Source organism: Tamandua tetradactyla, chromosome 21 (assembly GCF_023851605.1).
Source record: "Tamandua tetradactyla isolate mTamTet1 chromosome 21, mTamTet1.pri, whole genome shotgun sequence".
NCBI lineage: Eukaryota > Metazoa > Chordata > Mammalia > Pilosa > Myrmecophagidae > Tamandua > Tamandua tetradactyla.
In genome coordinates this window covers 1,042,747-1,065,262 of record NC_135347.1, presented here as the reverse complement: position 1 = coordinate 1,065,262, position 22,516 = coordinate 1,042,747, and the positions used below count along the sequence as shown (strand labels likewise).

Below are 22,516 nucleotides of genomic sequence, written 5' to 3'. Positions count from 1 at the left end.
TCTAAATCTCTCCAAATATTCTGAGGCATTAGGTAGTCTACAAATTTCATCTTTTCTGTAGGCTTCTCTCCTGATCCAGTTGGCAGGGGGGTTGTAATTGGGGGAAAGTCGACTGCCAGGGAGAAAGGAGAACTCCAAACATCAGGGTGGTGGCAGGGGGCCCAGAGCTGGATCTGTCTGAAGGCTCCTCTGGGCAGTTTCTCGATGGGCAGAAGCAAGACTTGGCAAAGGGAACTCTCTTCCACACACTGAAGCTATTCTCTGGGAACAACCCCAAGGGCAACTTCAGAAACCAAACAGCAAAAGAAAATGGTCTAAAGAGGAAGGCACAAGCAGCTCAGAGGTACTTTCATTAGACTTTGGCACCGGCAGCTCCTGGCTCGGGGTCCTCGGCAGGTGGGTGGTTCTTATGCAGGGGCAAAATCTACACCTACCCACCCATCTCTCCCGTGATGACACAAGCCAACAGGAGCAAAAGGTGGCGCAGCTGAGGATGAAAACTCCTAGTCATGTTAAACACAGCGAACTATTCTACATGAGTGTTTTGTGCTGTGCTCCTCGGGATACAAGGAATAGTCCCAACACAGGTCGTATACTTTCCAATACATACATGCCAGAGGCAGGTCATGTAAATCAATACTCAACACAAGAATTCTTTACTCTCTCAGAGACGTTCCTGCAACCATCAAGAACACTTCTATTTTCTTTTCTATTCTGTTCTGGATTTTCCATAATCTCTACCATCACCTGAACTTTTTTTTTTTCTAATTAGAAAATCATCATAAAGTTTATAAAAACCATGAACAACAATAACCAGTGACATAAAAAATCCAATACCTCTCTTACAAAATATGGCTATGTTATGATAATTTTATTTCTATTTTTAAAAAATGAGTCTCTTGATTTAGTCAGGGCCTGGTGGGTACAGGGAATTAGGCACTGTTTGCATTCAAAATGATGATTTATTCAGGGTAAATCTTAATTTTCTTTGTCTTCTTCAAAAGGAATAGCTGCAGGAATGCCTAAAAGCCTTGAAATAATATGAATCTCAAATATCTTCACTGAAACTTGATTCCTTGGGCCAGAGGAAGGTCTTTACTGTAGTTGATGGTACTAGTGGGAAGGAAATGAACAAAATTAAATGAATGTTAATACATACATAATACAGAATATTTTAATGCCATTAAAAATGTAGCAGATCTGTATACGTTAACAAGGTAGAATATCCAAGTTACAAGTTGGTTAAGAAGAAAATTAGGATACAAAAAATGTTAGTTATGGATCCTGTCTTATAACAAGAGAAAGAGGGAGAAAATCATAACAGAGAGGCTGGAGAAAACTGCCTGAAAATGTAGAGCTATGCTCCAGCAGCCATGTTTCTTGAAGAGGACTGTATAATGATATAGCTTTCACAATGTGACTGTGTGATTGTGAAAACCTTGCGTCTGATGCTCCTTTTATCTACCTTATGGACAGATGAGTAAAAAATATGGATTAAAAATAAATAAATAATGGGGGAACAAATGTTAAAATAAATTTAGTAGATTAAAAAAAAAGAGGGAGAAAGGAAAAAATGCATATTATACATGTTATTCAGTTTTATTTGGGCCCAAGAATATGGGGGCCGTAACTTTCTCTCGATAATTTGTGTTGAACCATCTGAAAAATACAGATATTTCTACCTTGATAGACATAAAGTAAGAAACTATAATAAATTAGAAAAAAAAGCTTCCCTATTAACTCGACATCTGGTTTTTCTTCTAAGAGGAAAAGTGTTCCCATGTAAATCTGAGCAGCCACAGCTAAATGTTTGCCATTCTAGATCTCAATTCAGAAAAGTAAAAGGTACATATCTGATTCAAAGAGTGGGAAGCAAGCAAAGAAAGAGTGCACGGGCTTGAGACTTAAGCCACAGCAGCTCAAAGGCACATCAGTATTTCCTGACAGAGATAAAGCAGCTGAGGCCATAAGGAACCAGGGCTGAAAAACCCACCCAAGGTCACGGGGCTGGTGAGGAGTACATAGGAAGTGTACCTTGTGTCTCCTCACCCAGTGTCCTACCTGCAGCATGACTGCCTGAACCTGGCTCCTTATACTCTGTTTTATAATACTTGGATAAAAGCTATTTCTTTGAAGGGGAAGGACAAGCAGAAAAAAAAAGTAAAAGGAACAATTCCTAGTTCGAATCTCCTTGAAGCAGGCTCCCTAGCCAGCTCACTGCAGGTGAACGAGCTAATCCACTTTTAAGGGAAATGTTCACTGTTCTAGAGCTGGTATGCACCCTTTCCTCTTCCCTCCATCTCCTACTGCTACTCAAGTTTGCAAGGGTGCTAACTGCACCCAAAGAGAAAATAAAAGGGTCAGCTTCTTTTGCTTTCTCCTGCCAGGCTGACCTCCAAGTGTCTTGCTCTTATGCCATCTCCTGAATATAAATACCAACTAGAGACTTTCCTAGTCCAAGACGATGGGCACTAGCTGAAGTTCGATGAGGATAGGAAAATAATAGTACAAAATGGACCCTCTGAGAAGAGAGAGCCGTGGAATGACAGAAAAATAAAATCAAGTGATGGGATCTGTCCTGTAACTACTTGTTGAAGAGTGCTTTGAAAAATATTGCTTTTTTTCCCTTTGTATATAGGTTATACTATGCAATAAAAAAGTTAAAAAAAATCAAGTGAAAGGACATGAAGAAGGAACAAGAAGTAGCAGGGTGTAAAAGCATATTCCCAATAGTTTTCAGCCCAAACCCCATCTTCCCAAGGCCTTTTTCTTTTTTCTGTGCGAGACCCTGCCCAGCTGCTGGGGACTGAGCAGAGAACTCCCGATGTCTTCTTCTTACCAGGTAGATCTTCTCATGTACTGTTTCCAGGCATCACTGCCAGACTCCCTGCCACCACCAGTATGCTTTTCGCCTCCTAAAGAAATACAAAATGATTTCACATCTTTTGAGCAGTTTTTCTTTATTGTCTCCCACTCTGTTATCGTCGAAATGAAGATATTAAAAGGAGTTCAGAAAAGAGTGAACCCTGCTGTAAACTATGGACTTCAGTTAATAAAATAATTATAATAATTTGGTTCCTCCACAGTATGAAAAATGCTAGTAATAGAGAAAACTGTGGGGGGTGGGGAGGATATAGGAATTCTGCATAATTTGTAAGCTTTTAACTGCTTTAAAAAACAAAGTTAAAAAAAAACAGGGAATAAGGGATAAAAAAATGGGTAGATGGAAATATTAGTGGTAAGTAAGAGGGAGGGGTAAGGGGTATGGAATGTATGAGTATTTTTTCTTTGTTTCTTTTTATTTCTTTTGCAGGAGTGATGCATGTTGTAAAAATGGTCATGGTGATGAATACACAACCATGTGATGATATTGTGAGCCACTGAGTGTACACCATGTATGGACTGCATGTGTGTGAAGATTTGTCAATAAAAATATGTATTTTTTAAATTTCTAGTAACCACGTTAAAAAGTAAAAATAAATAGGTGATATTAAAAAACCAACCAACCAAACAAAAAAACCCAGACTTAGCCTGACCAGTAACTATATTCATTTTCCCAATGTACATTTAGATCCCAGGACCTTCTCTGTGAAACCCTGCCATTGCCCTAATCACTCACTGATTCCTGGATGCCTGCTCTGAAAGCGGCACTGTGCATAAGCATGACTGTGGAGAATCAAGAAGAGACAAGCCAGTCAAGGAAAGGAGACATGTACAAACAGCTCTGTCTCATCATTGGTTATAAGGATTAATCGTAGGGGGTACAAATAAAATGCTATGAAAGCTTACAGGGGGAAGAAGACACTCCTAGCTTAGTACAAGACACACACACAAGGACATACACACACCCTCTAGCACCAGCAATAACTTAGTACTTATTAAATGCCAGGCACTAGACTAGTTTACACAAAGTATTTCCAGTCTCCCCTCCCCTTAGAACTAACTGAAGTTCAATCCCTGAAGCTGCACTTTAGAAAGTTCCAGATATCTCAGTGGAATTCAAAGATTTTCCCTTCATTGTGATCTTGTAATAAAGTGTTCGGTAACTTCAGTAAGCAATCGGTGAATGCAAATTATGGGGAGGATGAATTATCCAAACTGGGAGCTCTGAGCTGGGGGATGGGGAGGTAAGAATGTATGAGGTGGGGAGAGAAACTTGTAGGAAAACCAGAGAACAACAGTTGCCTTTGTTTAAATGTCACTGCCCCACATCACTCAAAAAGGGTATCTAGGCACACCAGGTTTCCCCCAGATTAACTGTGACCAGTAGCCTCCAAGTAGCAAAGGCGATCCCTGTGCCCTTAGGAGAAAAATGAGCTAGGCTCTGGATGTATTCATTCCATTTTATTATCATTTTTTATGTGCATGTCTGCCTTCTCCAAATACAGAGATGCATGTTATTCAGCTTGACAGCTACTCTAGTACAATGCCAGGTATTACGTGGGGACTTAAGACCTATTTGTTGAATGGACAAGAAGCTAGGACAGACAGACCACAGAAGCAGCTTTAAGATTCCCAGCCTGGCCAATTGTAATGTTGACCAAAAGACCTGAAAGAGAAATCTATATCATCAAAGCAGCCTACGTGGCATCTGAAGAGTAAATGGAATTCCAGCTTTAAGACGATGGAGTGAAGATTTTGTCCCCTTATCTCAAAAATCATCTCAATATCACTTGTTATCAGGAAAATGCAAATCAAAACCACAATGATATAACACTTCAAACTCACTAGGATGGTTACTATTCAAACAAAAACAAAAACAAAATAGTTAAGGGTGGGTGAGGATGTGGAGAAACAGGAGCCTTACACATTGCTGGTGGCATTATAAATGGTGCAGGTACTGCGGAAGTCAGTTTACAGTTTCTTAGAAAATTGAAAATAGAATTACCATGAGTCAGCAGTCTCACTTCTTGATATATGCCCCAAAGAACGAAAGCAGGACTGGAACAGACATCTGCACACCAATGTTCACAGCAGCATGTACACAATGGTCAAAAGGGTGGAAGCACCCCACGTGCCCATCAACAGATGAATGGACACACAAAACGTGGATATATCCACGAGGGTCACCCAGCTGTGAAAAGGAATTAAGTTCTGGGGCATGTTACAATATGGATGGTCTCTGAAGACATCATGGCGAGTGAAAAAAGCCAAACAAAAAAGAAAAACAGACAAATATTGTATGATCTTAATTAAATGAAATACCTAGAAGAAGCAAATTTCAGAGAGACAGGTAGTAGATGATAGGTTACAGTGGCTGGGATAAAGATAAGCAGTTATCACTTAACGGGTACAGAGTTTCTCTTCGAGGTGATGAAAAAGTTAGGGTGATGGATTTGGTGATGGTAGCACAATATTATGAATGTAATTAATACTTCTGAATTGTACACTTGAAGGTGATTAAAATGAGAACTTCCAAGTTGTGTCTGTTACTACAAAAAAAAGTTTAAAACTCTAACTGAAGAAGGATTTGAACAGTGAAGAAAAAAGTATTTGCAAAGTCCCTTTGGGGGAATGGTGAGAACGGGGGAAAATTCAACTTCCCCAACTGGAGAATTCTTGATATTCTCACAAGCAGTGGGGACAACTAAAGCAACAGGCTGAGCCCCCAAGCTTGGGGTTTGTTCATATGAAACTTAACCCCACAAAGAATAGGCTAAGTCTACTTAAAATTAGGCCTAAGAGTCACCCCCAAGAGAGCCTCTTTTGTTGCTCAGATGTGGCCTCTCTCTCTCGGCCAACACAGCAAGCAAACTCACTGTCCTCTCCCTCTCCATGTTGGGACATGACTCCCAGGGGTGTGAACCTTCCTGGCAATGTGGGACAGAAATCCTAGAATGAGCTGGGACTCATCATCAAGGGATTGAGAAAACCTTCTCGACCAAAAGGGAGAAGAGTGAAATGAGACAAAATAAAGTGCCAATGGCTGAGAGATTCCAGAGTTGAGAGGTTATCCTGGAAGTTATTCTTACGCATTAAATACATATCATCTTGTTAGTCAAGTTGTAATGGAGAGGCTGGAGGGAACTGCTTAAAAATGTGGAGCTGTGTTCCAGTAGCCATGTTTCTTGAAGATGATTGTATAATGACATAGCTTTCACAATGTGACTGTGTAATTGTGAAAACCTTGTGTCTGATGCTCCTTTTATCTACCTTATCAAAAGACGAGTAAAACATATGGAATAAAAATAAATAATAGGGGGAACAAATGTTAAAATAAATTTAGACTGAAATGCTAGTGATCAATGAAAGGGTGTGGTAAGGGGTATGGTATGTATGAATTTTTTTCTGTTGTCTTTTTATTTTTCTGAATTGATGCAAATGTTCTAAGAAATGATCATAATGATGACTATGCAACTATGTGAAGATATTGTGAATTCCTGATTATATATGTAGAACAGAATGATCATAAGAATGTTTGTGTTTGCTGTCATATTTTTTTTAAAAATTAAAAAATAAAAAAAAAAAGAATAGAAACCTCTGGATGGTGAAATACAAATTTACTTTCTAGCTTAATGCTTATGTATATATTCTAATTTTTAACCACACACTGCTTTTATGCTAAAATATTTTAAAAGTTATTTTAATGTCCTTAGAGGGTTAAAAGAAGATAGTGATTCCATAAAACAAAAGGATACTATTTAAAAGTGTACCATCCCAAGACCTTAATCTTGAGGCTTGCTCTTATGAAACTTATTTCTATAGCAAACAAGCTAAGTCTACCTATAATTATACCTAAAACTTGCTTCCAGAAAACCTCTTTTGTTGCTCAGATGTGGCCTCTCCCTCTCGAAGCCCAACTTTGCGAGTAAAATCATCCCCCTCCCACTACACGGGGCATGTCGTCCAGGGGTGAAAGTCTCCCTGCAAACGTGAGACATGACTCCCAGGGATGAGCCTGGCCTTGGCACTGTGGGATCAACAATGCCTACATGACCAAACAGGTTAAAGGAAGGTAACAGAATAATGTATCGGTGGATAAGAGATTTCAGACAGATCTGAGAGGCTATTCTGGAGGGTACTCTTACTCAAGCTTCAGCAAGATATTGCTAATTATGCCAAGCCCCAAACAGCATTATTCCTGACAACCCTAAAGAATACCCAAGGCTGAATCTGAGACGCTATAAAAGCTTCATTCACTAAGTTTATTTTTCAGAAACCTAAAATCACCAGATAAGCCCTGAATTTCAGAAATTCATCAACCAGTCCTATCCCTCCACCCCATAATGATGACACCCCTTTTCAACACGAAGAAGTTAGAATGGTCATTGTTCAAATATCCTTAAACACTGGGAGAAGGATCAAGGAAGAAAGGAGTTGCAATAGAGAAGGTAGGATTTAACAAATGTGTATGACTACTAATTCATTATGCTGATATTTCCTTTAGTCTCCAGTATCTTAGAGCAGCTAGGAGGAAAAACCTGAAATTGTGGAATTGTAACCCATACCACACTTAGAAATCTGTTACAATATACTTTGAAATTTATTGCTTTTTTGTATATATATTTCACAATAAACAATGTTAAAACAAACAAAAAGTGTACCATCAAAGCACAAGAAATAGGCTTGTATTGGTATTTGTTCTAATGATGGCAGAGGATAAAAAAATACACTCAATATAAGCATTAGAAGAAAAATGTGAGGAAATCTCCCATGTAAAATAACAAAAAGTCTACAAAGAGATGGAAAATAGGCAATCAATTATTTGAGAGATGACAGTCAACTAATAAGATTACTAGAAATGAAAACAGAAGAGTAGGGAAAAAAAATCTAAGAAATATTACAAAAAGAAAACAATGATTCCCAAGATTGAAAGGACCATTTGATAGTGGTGATGGGTAAACAAATCTGAATATTCTAAAAAAACACTGAACTGTACACTTTAACGGGGTGAACTTTGTGGTATGTGACATATCAAATGAAGCTGTTTTAAAAAAAGAAGATTCAAAAGACTGGCCAACTGATTATCAAACCACAAAAAAAAATTTTTTTAATCTCCACTGAGACATACACTTGTGAAATTTCAAAGCATCAACTATAAATAGTAGCCAAAAAAAATCTGAGAGAAGAAAGGGTCCTAAATCAAAACAGACCGAGTCCATTCCAGTAGCAATACTGGAAACCAGAAGATAAATGATTAATGTCTTAAAAATCCTGAGGGGAAAGTCATTACAAACTGTAATGTAATAAAAGCAGAGGGTCTGAGGAAGGTCTGCTTGTAAGGCTGGTCCTTGGCTGGCAGCTGGGACTTGACTGGTAAACAGTTCCCTAACTGATACAAAACTTTCCCTAAATGATAAGAGGATGACTGGGCCTCAACAACTCTTGTATAAGCAACGGGATTCATTCTGAACACCTGCTTTCCCTTTGGGGATCTGGAATTCTGGTATGTGCTAGGCAGAGAGGTGCTGTATGACCAACCCCTGATAAAAGCACTGAGTTGCTAATGAACTTTCCTACACAACATTTCACACTTGTTATCACAATCCTTTCCTAGAGGAATTCAGTACATCCTGCATGACTCCATTGGGAGAGGACTTTTGGGAGCTAGGGGCTGGTTTCCTTTGGACCTCACTTCATGAGAGGATATTGTACCATATTGGGAAGATAAAGGGAAAAGGAGGATTCAAGAAGGCTAATCTATCATATCAGAAGGTCAGCAGAGAATGTTTAAAGTTGTCAAATCAAAAGACAGCAGTTAAAGCACACTATTTAGAAAAACTGAGGTAAACTCAAAGGTAAGTTTTCCTTCTTTCAGTAAGAAAAGCCTGAAAGGAATTGCCTCTGGAAATGAAGGTGAAAGAAGAAAGCGTGGGAACTGCTCTTTCCTTTATAAAGTTTTTTAAAAACTGAAAAATTTTGAAAGCATAAATGAAAGCATGTACGGGCTGGAAAACAGGGAATAAAACAGCAGACAGACACTCAAGTTGTAGGGCAGGGCTCGTCAGGGGCAATGAACAGTAATTGCACCATTTGGTCAAATTATTTAGACCAAACGCTAATTATTTAAACTTTCACGGGTATTAATGCATGTTCATTTTGCTTTTCTCTCTCTCTCTCTCTCTATATATATATATAAAAGACAAAAATAAACCCAAAAACAAAGTCATCTGTTCTTGGTATATTTTCTAACACCTTTGAAAAGTAAAGCTTAATACATGATTGGAAGTTTTTTTTTTTCCAGCTATTACTAAATTTATTACTAAATTTAAGCATTGAGAATCCAAAGTTTATTAAGAGAACACAGGAACAGCGTCCAGAGAAAATACACATTTTGCATCTCCTCTAGGAAAAATAATGTTCAACATTTACTGTGTCCACTTAGCAAAAGAAAAGCCAGAATATTTCATGTGAAGTTTTCTGGCTTTAAGGCAGTGGTTCTTAATCTTTCGTGGGTCTTGGGCCCTCTGCCAGAAATAGGTGATGGCACCATTTCAGGGGTTCACACAGCTCAGGCTAGGGCCCTGCACTTACGTGCTGCTGCGTCTGAACAGACAGTAACTTTGAATATGGAAAATATGCTCCACCATCTATGTATGTCAAATCAGGTAAGATTATGGTTTTAGAATAAAAGCAGTGTTTTGTTTCCCAGACAAATTTTTCTAAAAGCATCTACAATTTTTCCTCGGCTGCCCAATATGGAAAAGGAGAAATGATTCTCTACATACCAAATGCGCCTCCAATCTCAGCCCCGCTCGTTGGAATATTGACGTTTACAATGCCACAGTCCGATCCTTCTGGTCTGTGTGTAAAAAGGGAGGCATGGTGAGGGCAGTGCCCAGGAAATCAAAGCCAAACAGGTAAATAAAAAACAAACAATTCTAAGAGTGTCACGCTGAAAATGGATTTTCAGCTACGATGGTTTCTTTTCCCTTTTGTAAAGTCTGTTTATTACACAAATCGGAGTTGAACAAAATTTTAAAATAGACAAAGAGATACCCAAGCCAGCGGAAGATTCTGCCCAAATCCTTGGTAAAGATGCTACTTGAAAGTCCCTGTTTTACTTCATTATTCCATGCAAAGACCTCTTCTTCATCCTATAAGGACAGACATTAGAAGCTGTTAAAGGACAGGGTTCAAATCAAAGTTCAGTGACATTAAACTCCTTTCATGAGGTGTACTGGTATAATTTTAGTGTACAAAAGGAACAAAAAAGTTGTCATTTTATTAATTCTATGGTTCTCCTGTATTATGTTTCATAACTTTATTCCCTAATTATGTTGAGAAACAAAGATTAATACATTCTTTCATTCCAGCTACTACATATAATTGCAAAATTTAGGCACTCTACCAAATGTCAATAACTGATGTAAGTACTTTTCATGCATTTATTTATTTAATTCTCACCCCAGGAAAAAAAGTCTATATTGCCCCCATTTTATAGTTAAGGCAACTGAAGCCCAGAGAGGCTAAATATTTTGTTCAAGATCTCATAGTCACACGCACAAATACAAATACATGCATCTACACATACACCTATCACAAAACACAAATATTCTCCAGTCACTGCATGTGAAGAGCATCTTAAAGCAAGATAAAGAAATGCAACTTCGCTTCCCGGTGCCTGCCCATGCAAAAAAAAAAAAAAAAAAAGAAAGAAATGCAACCACATAGTTGCAATACAGTGCAATTCTCATTATCCTTTAAGTATTAATTATGACACATTCAAACCCTGATTTAATTTCTGCAGTCTCAAAATTCAATCCTAAAAATTTGCTGGCGAGTGCACAGCCTTTCTGTGGGCACAGGACCCTCCCATTATCACGTTAAAACTCCACAGCCTTCCTCTGAGGCAGGTCTTAAGGCAGACCTTCACACTGCCACCCAGTTTTATATTCTGTCTGCTGATATTTAGACTCAGGATATCAAACTATCCAGTCCCTTGTCTGCAGAAGTCGTCCCAGTCAGCCTAGAGATATGGATACAAGAGATGAGGGCCAAACTCTCCATAAATTCCAATACTGGTCCTCTGCTCACCTTACAGCCCCTGGCCCCTAGCTTGATATGCCTTCAAAGTGCTTCTCTGATCATATTTTATTCTTAACCTGTAAATTTCTACCAATCAGAGGCTTTCTAAACCTCTCTAAAGACCAGTCAAGAGAAAGGTAATACATCTCCACCTTCCCCTAGTCTTCTCATTTGTCTGATATTAGACTAGAGACATGAGAGACAGAATCAGTTTCTACCTTGAATTTAAAGACATAAAGAATTGGGGCAAAGGTCTCTGTGTGCACAATGGACGCGTTGTGGGAGAGACCTGTCACGATTGTCGGTTCTACATAATTTCCAGGGCGATCCATAACCTGAAGTAGAGAAATGAAATAAAAACAATTAAAGCATTTTGTTTTATAGTGTTTGGGGTCGAGAGAACACAGTCTTTGCCTGTACTTAGATGAGAAAAAAAGAAACATTGTTCACTAGGTGAATTGTTTCTCTGAAATAACTTCCTATCATAAATGAAAATGCTTTCTCCTATTGGATCTAACTCTGTTGATCAGAGAAAAATAGAAAAAAGGGGTCAGGGTGGAGCCCTGTATCAAGACCAAGTTATGTTTAAAAAGAAATGCAGTTACTGGGGCGTGAGGGTAGTTCAGTGGTAGAATTCTCACCTGCCATGCTGGGGACCCAGGTTTATTTCCTGGCCCAAGCACTTCCCAAACAAATGAACAAGCAAAGAAATAAAAAACCAAAAACAAACAAAAATTCAGTAAACGGTGCTGCAGAAGGAGATACTCTTTTGGAAAAAGAACGAAACATGACCCCCGCCATACAGCACACACACACACAAAAAAACGCAGTACACCAATCCTAAAGAACATCTAGGGCATTATGTAAAATTCTACAAAGGTTCCAAACCCACAAGATTCCAAAACCTACAACCTCCAGATGGGTCCCTGGGCCAGATAAGTCCTGAAATGTAGAAGGGCCAGACTCTCCAGAATGTCAAGTAGTTCCATCCCCCTATCCCATTTTATTGATGGCCCCTTCCAACATGAAAAAGTTAGAAAAGGCAGAGTCCAAATACCCTTGAAGAGTAGGATAAAGATCAAAGGTGATGGTGGGGGGCGGGCCATGGTGGCTCAGTGGCAGAGTTCTCACCTGCCATCCCAGAGACCCGGGTTTGATTCCCAGTGCCTGCCCACGTGAGAAAAAAAAAAAAAGGTGATGGTGGAGTTATACAGAGAAGGTAGGGTTTAACAAATGAGTATGATTGCTGAATCATTTTACTGATATTTCTTTTAGCCTCCAGTACCTTAGAATAGCTAGAAATAAAAACCTAAAATTGGGGAATTGTAAGCCATATCAAACTCTGAAATCTGTTCTACAACTAATTGTTGTGGCGTGCTTTGAAATTTATTGCTTTTATGTATATATGTTATTTAAAGAGAAGGAGGAGCATAACAGTGAAGATGGAATTTAACAAATGAGTATGACTGCTAAATCATTATATTGATGTTTCTGTTGGTCTCCAGTGTCTTTGAAGCAGCTAGAAGAAAAAAAAGAAAAATTGTGGAACTCTGACCCCTACCAAACTTTTAAAACCTGCTCTATACCTACTTATTAAAATATACTTGGAAATTTATTGCTTTTTTGTATACATATTATATTTTACAGTTAAAAAAAGTTTAAAAATGCAGTTATAGTGATTATTTTAAATTTTCTATAATTTAAAAATAGGTAATCTACACCCATTTTACAAAAAATCAAAAGCTCTAAAAGGATGTACTGCAGAAGTTCTCTTAATCAACTTCCACGTAATCAAATTACTAGTTCATCTCTACTTAACCAATGCTTGCCTTTCCTTCCATAAATTATTCTGACACAGCCATCTGCTTTGGCTGTGGTTCACTCTCTAGAGTACCCCTATAATCCTGCTCTCACTCTTTGAACCGTGCATTTACCAAGAGTCAACTGTACTTACTCCCAATTCTGTGTACATCAGCTATGTTTGTTATTGTAATGCCATACTGCATTACGTAACTTAAATAAATATTACACAAAGGAAAACAAAAAGAGCTATTTTTCTAAGTATTAAGTTGAGTACTTTGGAAAAAACTCAATACAAGTAATAAAAAAATAAACACACACCCACACAGCTATCCAATTAGGTGTGAGTGTCAATGGTAAAAAACTGGAGAGAAGGGGGAACTAAATGTAAAAACCTGGAAGGATTCTGCTCCCAGACTGCTCCACAAGACACTCAGTTCTCAGTGCATTTTAAAGACAGAGAAATTATAAAGTATAGCTATTAAATTTTACGTAACATACAGCTTATCCAAGGATGAAGACAAAAAGTTCCAATTATACATTAAGAAAATACTTTGCCCCCCTTACGTCAAAAAGATCACAAATAAATGTAGTTATGTGTTAAATTAAAATTAAATGGTTATGGCTTTTTAATGATTCCTGGTTTAATTGGCTTTTTCAAATAATCAGTAAGTATGGAGTCTAAGAGATACATAGTAAAAGCATAGTAAAAGGAGGTCTCCTTTCCATTTAAATTCCTAGGGACCCAATTCAAAGGCAATCTGGCTGTGAGTTTCTCGTGGGTCCTTTCAGAAATGTTCCATGTATTTTATGTTGTTATTCTTTAAAACATGCATATTTCCCTGTATAATAAGGATGGGGAGAAGGAGGAATACAAATCCTTGCTAGCACCTAAAGGAAAGTAAAAAGCCCTTACTATTTATCTCAGACAATTGTCATTACCTTGCCACCATAGGCCACTGTGCCACCTTCTTTCTTTGCTTCTTCCACTGCTCCAAGGAACATGCTCACTGCCTGTTTGGTGTGGAGTGGTCCATAGAGAACATTAGCTGCAGAGAGAAAAGGAACACTCTTCATTTTACCCTCAATGGTATCATTTTTTTACTATAACAGTTTTCCCAATGAACAGATCAATCCCTTCACATATCCTCTCGGTTCAGAGCAGGAGCCAGCAATCTTTCCCTATAAAGAGCCAGAGAGTAAATATCTTAGGTTTGCATGACATACATGGTCTCTATCACAACTACTCAACTCTGTCACTGTAGCCCCAAAGCAACTACAGACAACAAGCAAATGAATGAATGTGGCTGTGCTCTACTAAAACTTTATTTACAGGAACAGGTGACAGAGCAAATCTGCTTGCTGACCCCTGATTTAGAAGAACGGCTATCAACAATCAGGCCACTGCATTAAAAGTACAGGATCAGTTTATTCACTTCCAAGTATCTAATTCAGGCCAGTGTGATCATTCTAAAGAACTTCACAGTGTCAGCAGCTGGTGTGCAATTCAATGGGAAGAGACTGATGCTGTCCTATGTTATGGTTGCCGGAAATGTATGAACCCGGAACTGAAACAGGGTCCCCCGCATGGCAGGCGAGCATTCTACCACCAAACCGCCTGTGCATCCTTAGAAAACAGTTTCAAAGACATCCACAGAGCCAGAGGAAGAAGAAGATTTAGATAGGCTTCTGGGAGGAGGCAGCATTTTCACTGAGAGCCAAAGGATAAAAAGGAGCCAGGCATGGGAAAATATGGGTGAAAAGCATTCCTCACAGCAGGACAGAAGCTGGAATGCTTAGACCCTAGTAAAGAAGGCTGGAGGAGCTGGAGTTCAGGGATTAAGTAGTATATAAGGAAGCTGGAATGAAGGCAGGGAAGGAGGCTGGGGCCACACTGCTGGGCCGCTTGAGCCTGCTAAAGAAGGAATCAGAAAGAACTGAGGATTCAGGCTAAGGGCAATGAGATGTCACTGGACAGTTTTAAGCAGGAGAGTGAATCACCTAACTATATTTAAGAAGTCACTCTGGTTACTGCAGCAGGCTAAAGTGGAAGCAGGAAAATGAGTTAGGGGTCTCCGGTAGCCCTCCCTGACAGAGGATGGAAATGGCTTGGAAAAGAAGGAATAACTAATCAAATCTCACCTACCTAAACATCAGCCAGTGGACGAGCTCTTCCAGGCCCACCCACCAGCATCAAGCACTGAGGCTCTTACCCTAGGAGCAGAAGACAGGACACCCCAAAGGCCCAACATGCTGTACAGATGCCCTCGAGCTTCTCGGGGGGCGGGGGGTGGCATCTTAGGAGATCAGAAACTCTAGTACCACCAGCTGTCAACAGGGAAAACTTTTAGAAACAGAGCCAGATACTCACAGTCCCATGGGTTCCCGACACGGATCTGTGCATAGGCCTTTTTAAGTTTATTTACAACTTCATCATGGATGCTTTCATGTAAAAACTAAGTGGAAAAAAAGAAAAAACAAAACATTCAAGGGAATAGTAAGATTAATAAACAAGATTTTTTAGAAGTGTACAATTTTTATTAATAGTTCTGAACATGTGATTTCTGAAAACACAAGCAGTGTGTTTTCTAGAATTACATAATTTTTAATTTAATATTAACTGTCACGAAGGTAGTAATTTCCTGTGGGTAGAAGTTAGAATAAAATCATAAGCCACATTTTGATCACTTTTCTAAGGGATATTTGGCTAAGCTTCACAAATCAACTATTCCTGTTTCTGTTCTAGAAATGGGGCTTCTTAATTAGCAGAGAACTGCAAGATACTTATCTCAGAATATAACTGTGTGAGCCACACAGTTTTATCACTTAATGTTTAACAACAAACATAAAGCAGGGCCTTGTATATTTGCTGCAAGACACAAAGGAAAAATAAATATTGGCTGAATAGTGAAATGCTTGGCTTTCATGTCATTTCATATTTTATCATATGATTAACGGCATGCAATCTTTCGGAGCATTTCTGTTTTCTTCTTAGTGTCGATGGCATAAATGTTTAAGTTGGACTAACTTAATCAGCAGTGAATATTTTATAAACATCTGATCACAGATTTTTTGAGAATTGCAACTATGATAAATATGGGAAAGGTAAAAACTGAATTATTCATGCTTTCTCTTATTCCAGTTAATTTAGATTGTTAACTTTATTCATAAGGAATCTGCTCGTAATGTTGGAGAGCAATTCAACTTTAACCTTTTTTTCGTTATTAATTAGAGGAAGAAAAATCAACTTCAATAATAAAATCTGGCAAATGCAGCCAAATATTGAACCTAGTTAAACACCGATTATAGGACATACAAATTTTCAGTTCCATAAAGAGGTCATGAAAATCAAGGCTGAATTCCATAAAACTGAAATCCAGCTAAATCTAATTGTGGAGAAGAAACTTTACAAATCCCTGCACAATGAAGCTAAACCACATCTCCTTATAGACACTTAAAAATTAATCTTTTTTCTTTGCATGTATATGTAAATCTTTTTTATTTGTACAAAAATGGGGATGCTATTTGACATATTGTTTGTAGTCATATTTTTTTAGCACAAAAAAATATCCATATCAGTTAATGTAATTCTACATCATCATTCTTAAATGCTCTGTGGCATGCCACAGGTATTTATGTAAACCATCCTTTGCTTGTTGGGCATTAATTGTTTCACTGTTTTGTAATTACAGACAATGCTTCAATAAACATCACTGCACATACTGAAAAAAATCTGTCATATCTATGTATGGAGACTATATACTTATAAATTAAAACCTTTAAAATGTTTTAATCTTGAAAATATTTTTATACGGAAGCCTGTGCTGTCATTTTAGCGAATAGTTTTATAATTGTTAAGATGTTTAGCTTGTTTTATTCCTGTGTGGCTTTGGATTTTGCCCATATTGTCCTAGGATTAAGATTGAGAGGTAGGGGAAGGGAGGGTCCTGGTTGATTACGTGAGAATAGTCGAGTTACGTATCTCCCAATCACATCTAGAGAATACATTTTTCTAGCAGTACTTCTGTGACACCTCTATAATAATAGAACTTGTTAAAAAGTGATGTTTTAAGAGCAGGACAGTCTCATGTGCCTACTAAGACACACTCACCAGCCGCCTCGCAGTCGTACACCTCTGGCCAGCTGTCCCCACGGCCGCAAAGAGAGCTGATGGAACAACCAAGCCGAGGTCTGCATCCTCAAAAGCTTCGGGAAGCACAAACACACACCAGTCAATGTGGCAAAGCAAGGAGACAAGGCACTTGCTAGCCGGTATAAAATGGTGCTTTCAGAGAGCGTGGTAAGTGAACATCAAAACTATCCCTGTAAAAAAGCTTATTAATATTGCAGAGATACATATATTCATTAGAGGAAAAAGCATACTTTTTAAGAGAACAAAGCCATGAGCTCTTGCTCTTTTCCCAAGTACAGATGCTAACTCTCGCTCCTACGGCCTCTTCGTCTTCCATCTCTCCCCGTTTCTGACACTGGCTGGGCCTCCGCTGTATCCTCATCAGTTTCTTCTCCAAGGACCTTCAGACTCTCTGTCAGCTTTACTTGCTGCACTCTCGATCTCCTGGCCTGTTATGAAGCCAGCTTCTCTGAGCCCGCTGATGAATTAGAGAGAGCAACACAACCCTTCTGACTACCACCCCCATCAAACCATGCTTTCTAGCAATTTCTATGCCCTCAGTGGCCTCAGTGGATCCCCTCGAACGGCTCCTGTTGCCACCCTGCAGAAGCTTTTCTAGATCTTCCAACACTTCGAGCTCTCTACTCCTGCACCAGAGGACAATGCTGTACTTCACAGAAAACCTCAAGGAGATCACACAAAGGGCCCTTCACGCTTCCTCAGCCCCTCCGAAGACATCAACATCAGATCACTTCCAAATATCTCTGATTTTTGTCTATTTCCTCCTCTTTTGTCCTCAGAAGAAAAAAATCAGCATAGTCTTTCCAAGATTAACCCTTTCCACTTTTATGCCTCCCAGAAATTTACAGCTGCAATTTTCTCCTGTGTCTTCAATTTTTACCATTTCCAATTACAACAGCTCCCTCAGACTAGCAGGATGGTTAAGGATGTGGTCCATGCAATAGATCAGACCAGGGTTCTTACCCAGCTCCACCATTCTTAGTTGTGTTACTGGAACTTTTAATTTTTTTCCGCATGGGCAGGCACCAGGAATCGAATCTGGGTCTCCGGCACAGCAGGCGAGAACTCTGCCACTAAGCCACGATGGTCTGCCCTATTTTAACTTTTTAAGCCTCAGTTTCCTCATCTGTATAATGGGGTAATAGTGCCTGGGTACTAACGGACCGTAGTAAGGATGTGAGGAAAGACCTCTGGCTCTGGGGTCTGGCTGCTGTGGCACCAGCCTCCTGTCACCTCAGCCACTCAATCTCTTTAAGCTGTGCAGTCTTACCTTTCGTGGTATCTACCTCAGGAGATTGTGAGAATTCAATGAAATAAAGCATATTAAAAAAAAGATTAGCACAACACAGGCACTTCCAGGTGCTCACTAAATGTTACCTGTGTGTATATATATATATATATATATATTTTTTTTTTTGCATGGGCAGGCACCGGGAATCAAACCTAGGTCTCTGGCATATCCGGCGAGAACTCTGCCTGCTGAACCACTGTGGCCTGCCCCTGTGTGCATTTTTTAATTAACTAAAGCCCTTACTTTATTTGGATTGCTTTAGTTTTTCCCTAACATCCTTTTTCTGGCCCAGGACCCCATCCAGGATACATTCCAATTAGCTGTCACGTCTCTTTAGGCTCCTCAGGGCTGTGGCAATTTCTCAGTCTCTCCTTGGTCTGGATGGCCTACGTGGTTTGAGTAGTGCCGGTCACGTATACTGCAGGAGGCCCAGCTGTCAGAATGTGTCTGTTTTTCTCACAATTAGACTGGGGTTCATGGGCTTAGGGGAGTGTGCTGTTTTGAATCCGTGGTGGAACCCAGAAAAGCCATGTCCTCTAATCTTCATTCAATACTGCTGGGTGGGAGCTTTTTGATTGTTTCCATGGAGATGTGGCCCACCCATTTGTGAGTGGTAACTTTTGATTAGGTGGTTTCCATGGAGATGTGTCTCCATCCATTAAAGGTGGGGTTGCTTACTGGAGCCCTTTAAGAGGGAACTTTTTTGGAAAAAGCTTCAGAACCAGCAAAGCCAACAGAATGGACAGAGCACGGGGGAAGCTGCTGAAGAGAAAGCAAGGAGATCTCACCATGTGCCTATCCAGCTGAGAGAAACCCGGAACTTCACTGGCCCTCTTGAACCAAGGTATCTTTCCCTGGATGCCTTAGGTTGGACATTTTTATAGCCTTGCCTTAATTGGACATTTTTCACTTCCTCAGAACTGTAATAAATAAATTTAATAAATTCCCTTTTAAAAAGTGGGTCCATTTCTGGTATATCGCATTCTGGCAGCTTTTACAATCTAAAACAGAGAGAAAGACTACAGAGGTAAAGTATCATCACCTGCATTGTTTAATGAAATCTCTCTAACCAGATGAGGAGTTCATGGGAACAACCCCTTCAATACATGCATTTTAAACTCTGAGCATCCATCACATATATAATGAATACTTAAACATGATGATGATGATGATGGCAAACCAGGGATTAGTAGCAAGTCTGGCTTTTCATCAGAAAAGCCAAGCTTCTATTGAGTCTCAACCTACTTATATTCATTACATTATCCAAAAGTTAAGTTGTTCGACTATTTGTATGCGTGTGCCAAACTCAAACAATGAAAGAGAGAATCAAGTCATCTCTAAGTCTACAGGTAAGTGGTAAAAGTACTTTAATAAGGAGGTTTTCCTTCCAAATATAAAAGCACTAGATATGCCACTACAGAAAAACCAGTATTTTGAAATCCAAAGGATCAGCAAGTCGCATAAGAGTATTCTATAGAAACGTAAGGCCAGATTATAGAAAACAGGAGAAGGGAATAACAAAGAAAAGAGTATCACACTACAGTGAAAGCCTCATACACAGGTTCTAGGCCTTGGGTAAGTAACATTTTCCACATACAAAAACAGCTTACTTTTCTAGTTAACCCTGCTTTCAAACCAAGTTTTGGCCTGATCTGCAGGGAAATTCCTAAACATGGGACTTAGGTCTCAGGCACACACAGCATAGAATGTCTTACAACATTAAAGGGACAAGCTCCTAAACAACTTCTAAATATTCGTGATGACGTGAAGATATATTTACCAGAAAAGAAGGCAAAGCAAAAAAACAGGCAGCCTTACCAATAATAGCATTGTTTCCTCCAAGCTCTAACAAACTTCTCCCTTTAAAAATACATAAACACAAATTAATGCCTACTGTAATATTTAAAGTGCCTTCGTAGATGGTCTCAAAGTATAGCCTATCCCTAATTATTTTTGTTTCCGAATTATTAGCCTTTAGGGAAATACAAATAAAACCATAATGAGATACCACTTCACACCCAGAAGGGTGGCAATGTAAGAAATGGCATAAATGTGGGAGAGGATATGTAGAAATAAGAACACTCATTCACTGTTAGTAGGAATGCCAAATGGTGCAGCTACTGTGGAAGAAAGTTTGGCAGATCCTCAGGAAATTAAGGATGGAATTACCATATAACCCAGCAATGCCACTTTTAGGCATATACCTAAAAGATTTAAACAGATATTTGCACGCTGATGTTCATAGCAGCATTATTCACAACTGCCAAAAGATGGAAGCAACCTGAGTATACATTAACAGATGATGGATAAGCAAAATGTGGTATGTACGTATAATAGAATATTATGTAGCCATGAAAAGGAACAAAGTTCTGACACATGCGACAACATGGATGAACACTGAAGATAGCACGTTCAGTGAAATAAGCCACATACAACATGACAGATATTGTGTGATTTCACTGATTTGAAATAATCAAGCTAAACAAATTCACAGAATCAGAAAGTAGAACACAGGTTACCAGGGGCAGGGGCAGGGACTGGGAATGGGGTATTAATGCTAATGATTAAGAAAAGTTGTTTGGGGCAATGGAAAAGTTTTGGTAGTGGATGAGGGGTAAGTGAATGTGGCTGAAAGTGAAAATTTTGTATTGTACATATAGTACTAGAAAAAAAATTTTAAGTTGCATATAGAACTCTATAACACAAACAGTGAACCCTAATGTAAGCTATGGACCACAGTTAACAGTATAATTATGATAATATTGGTTTATTAATTGTAACAAAGGTACCCCAGTAATACAAGGTGTTAATAATAGGGAAAACTGTGTGCATGAGGGGGGTGTATTTGGGAATTCTGTATTTTCTGCTTGATTTTTCTATAAATTTACAATTTCTCTAAAAAAAGTCCTTTGCCAATTTTTACTTGGATTATTCATCTTTATATTATTGCACTGTAACAGTTATTTGTACACTCTGGATATTTGACTCTTATTAGATATGATTTACAATTCTTTTCTCCCATTCTATAGGTTTTCTTTTCACTTTCTTAATAGTATCCTTTAAAAAAAACCAAGTTTTTAGTTTTAATGAAGTTTGGTTCATCTATTTTTCTTTTGTAGCTTATGCTTTTGGTGTCACATCTAAGAATCCATTGCCTAACTGAAGGTCACAAAGATTTCCTGCTATGTCTTCTTCTAGGGTTTTATAATTTTAGCTTTTATATTTAAGTCTTTGACCGGTTAATTTTGAGTTACATTTTTGTGTATGCTGTGAGGGAGCAACCCAACTTTATTCTTTGGCATATGGGTGTCCAGTTGTCCTAGCACTGTTTGCTTAAAGATTATTCTTTCTCCCACTGAAATGTCTTGGCACCCTTACCAAAAACTAATCCGCCAAAAAACAAACGAAAAAACACAACTAGCCATAAATGTAAAAGTTTAATTGTCTGGACTCTCAATTCTATTTCATTGGTTCATATGTCTTACCTTTATACCAGTACCACACTGTCTTGATTATTATAGCTTCGGAGTAAGTATACTCTTTTTCAGGATTGTTTTAGCTATCCTGAGTTCATGGCATTGCCATATGAATTTTAGGATCAGCTTGTAAATTGCTGAAAAAATGGCAGCTGTTTTGACAGGGATTACATTAAATCTTGACATTATTTTAAAAACAGTACCTGTTTCTTCTAACTCAAACAAAACTGGCTTGGAAAGTCTTTGCTTTGGAGGTGTCAGATATTAGAATAAGCCACCCAGAACCATCTGTCCATAATGTGCCCAGATAAGAAGGCCTTGTTAGGACACTAGAGGAAGCAGGACATAGAATATTCTGTGGGGGATCAAGCAGGTGTGCTTCCACCATCTGCAGCCAGCCAGCACAGACAGCCCCTGTGGGCCTCCCCCGCTTCTCTAGGGGTGCATTTCAAATTATTGGAACAGTCTCAGAATTGTTATGTCCTTTCCACACAGGCCATCCCCACTTTGCAGCTCTGAGAGAGGGTTTAGGTCAAAAACTATTTGTGATGCATTCGCTATAGCCATAATAGCAAGAAAGTTAAGAATTTCCTTTTATTTGTGTGTTCCTAAAGTACTTCTGGTTTATCTTTACATTCTTTAAACAAGTCAAAAAAAAAGTCAAGAAAATAATGTTAGCCAAAACTACCCATCTCTTCTCTCTCTCACTCTCCGAGCCCTCTTTTCTCCCGCCAAAGAAAAGTTTGGTGTCAGGACAAATATCAAACTACTGCTCAGATTTCCCTGTCTGTGCATCTGCCTGGGAGTCAGTCAGCTCCGAGGCAAAAA

General features: G+C 38.8%; 1 protein-coding gene across 2 annotated transcripts in view; it reads right to left on the bottom strand.

The window, feature by feature from the left end:
- Positions 1-856: 856 nt before the first annotated feature.
- ALDH7A1 (aldehyde dehydrogenase 7 family member A1) overlaps positions 857-22,516 on the bottom strand; it is an 82,515-nt gene continuing 60,855 nt past the window's right edge. For both annotated transcript variants that reach the window (XM_077138777.1, XM_077138776.1), the window contains exons 10-18: positions 20,031-20,072; positions 16,880-16,974; positions 15,140-15,224; positions 13,711-13,817; positions 11,187-11,303; positions 9,940-10,037; positions 9,669-9,742; positions 2,840-2,915; positions 857-1,113 (exon numbers count right to left, since the gene is read on the bottom strand). In XM_077138777.1, the coding sequence (XP_076994892.1) occupies positions 1,059-1,113; positions 2,840-2,915; positions 9,669-9,742; positions 9,940-10,037; positions 11,187-11,303; positions 13,711-13,817; positions 15,140-15,224; positions 16,880-16,974; positions 20,031-20,072 (749 nt within the window). In that variant the 3' untranslated portion in view covers positions 857-1,058. The remainder of the gene's footprint in view (positions 1,114-2,839; positions 2,916-9,668; positions 9,743-9,939; positions 10,038-11,186; positions 11,304-13,710; positions 13,818-15,139; positions 15,225-16,879; positions 16,975-20,030; positions 20,073-22,516) is intronic.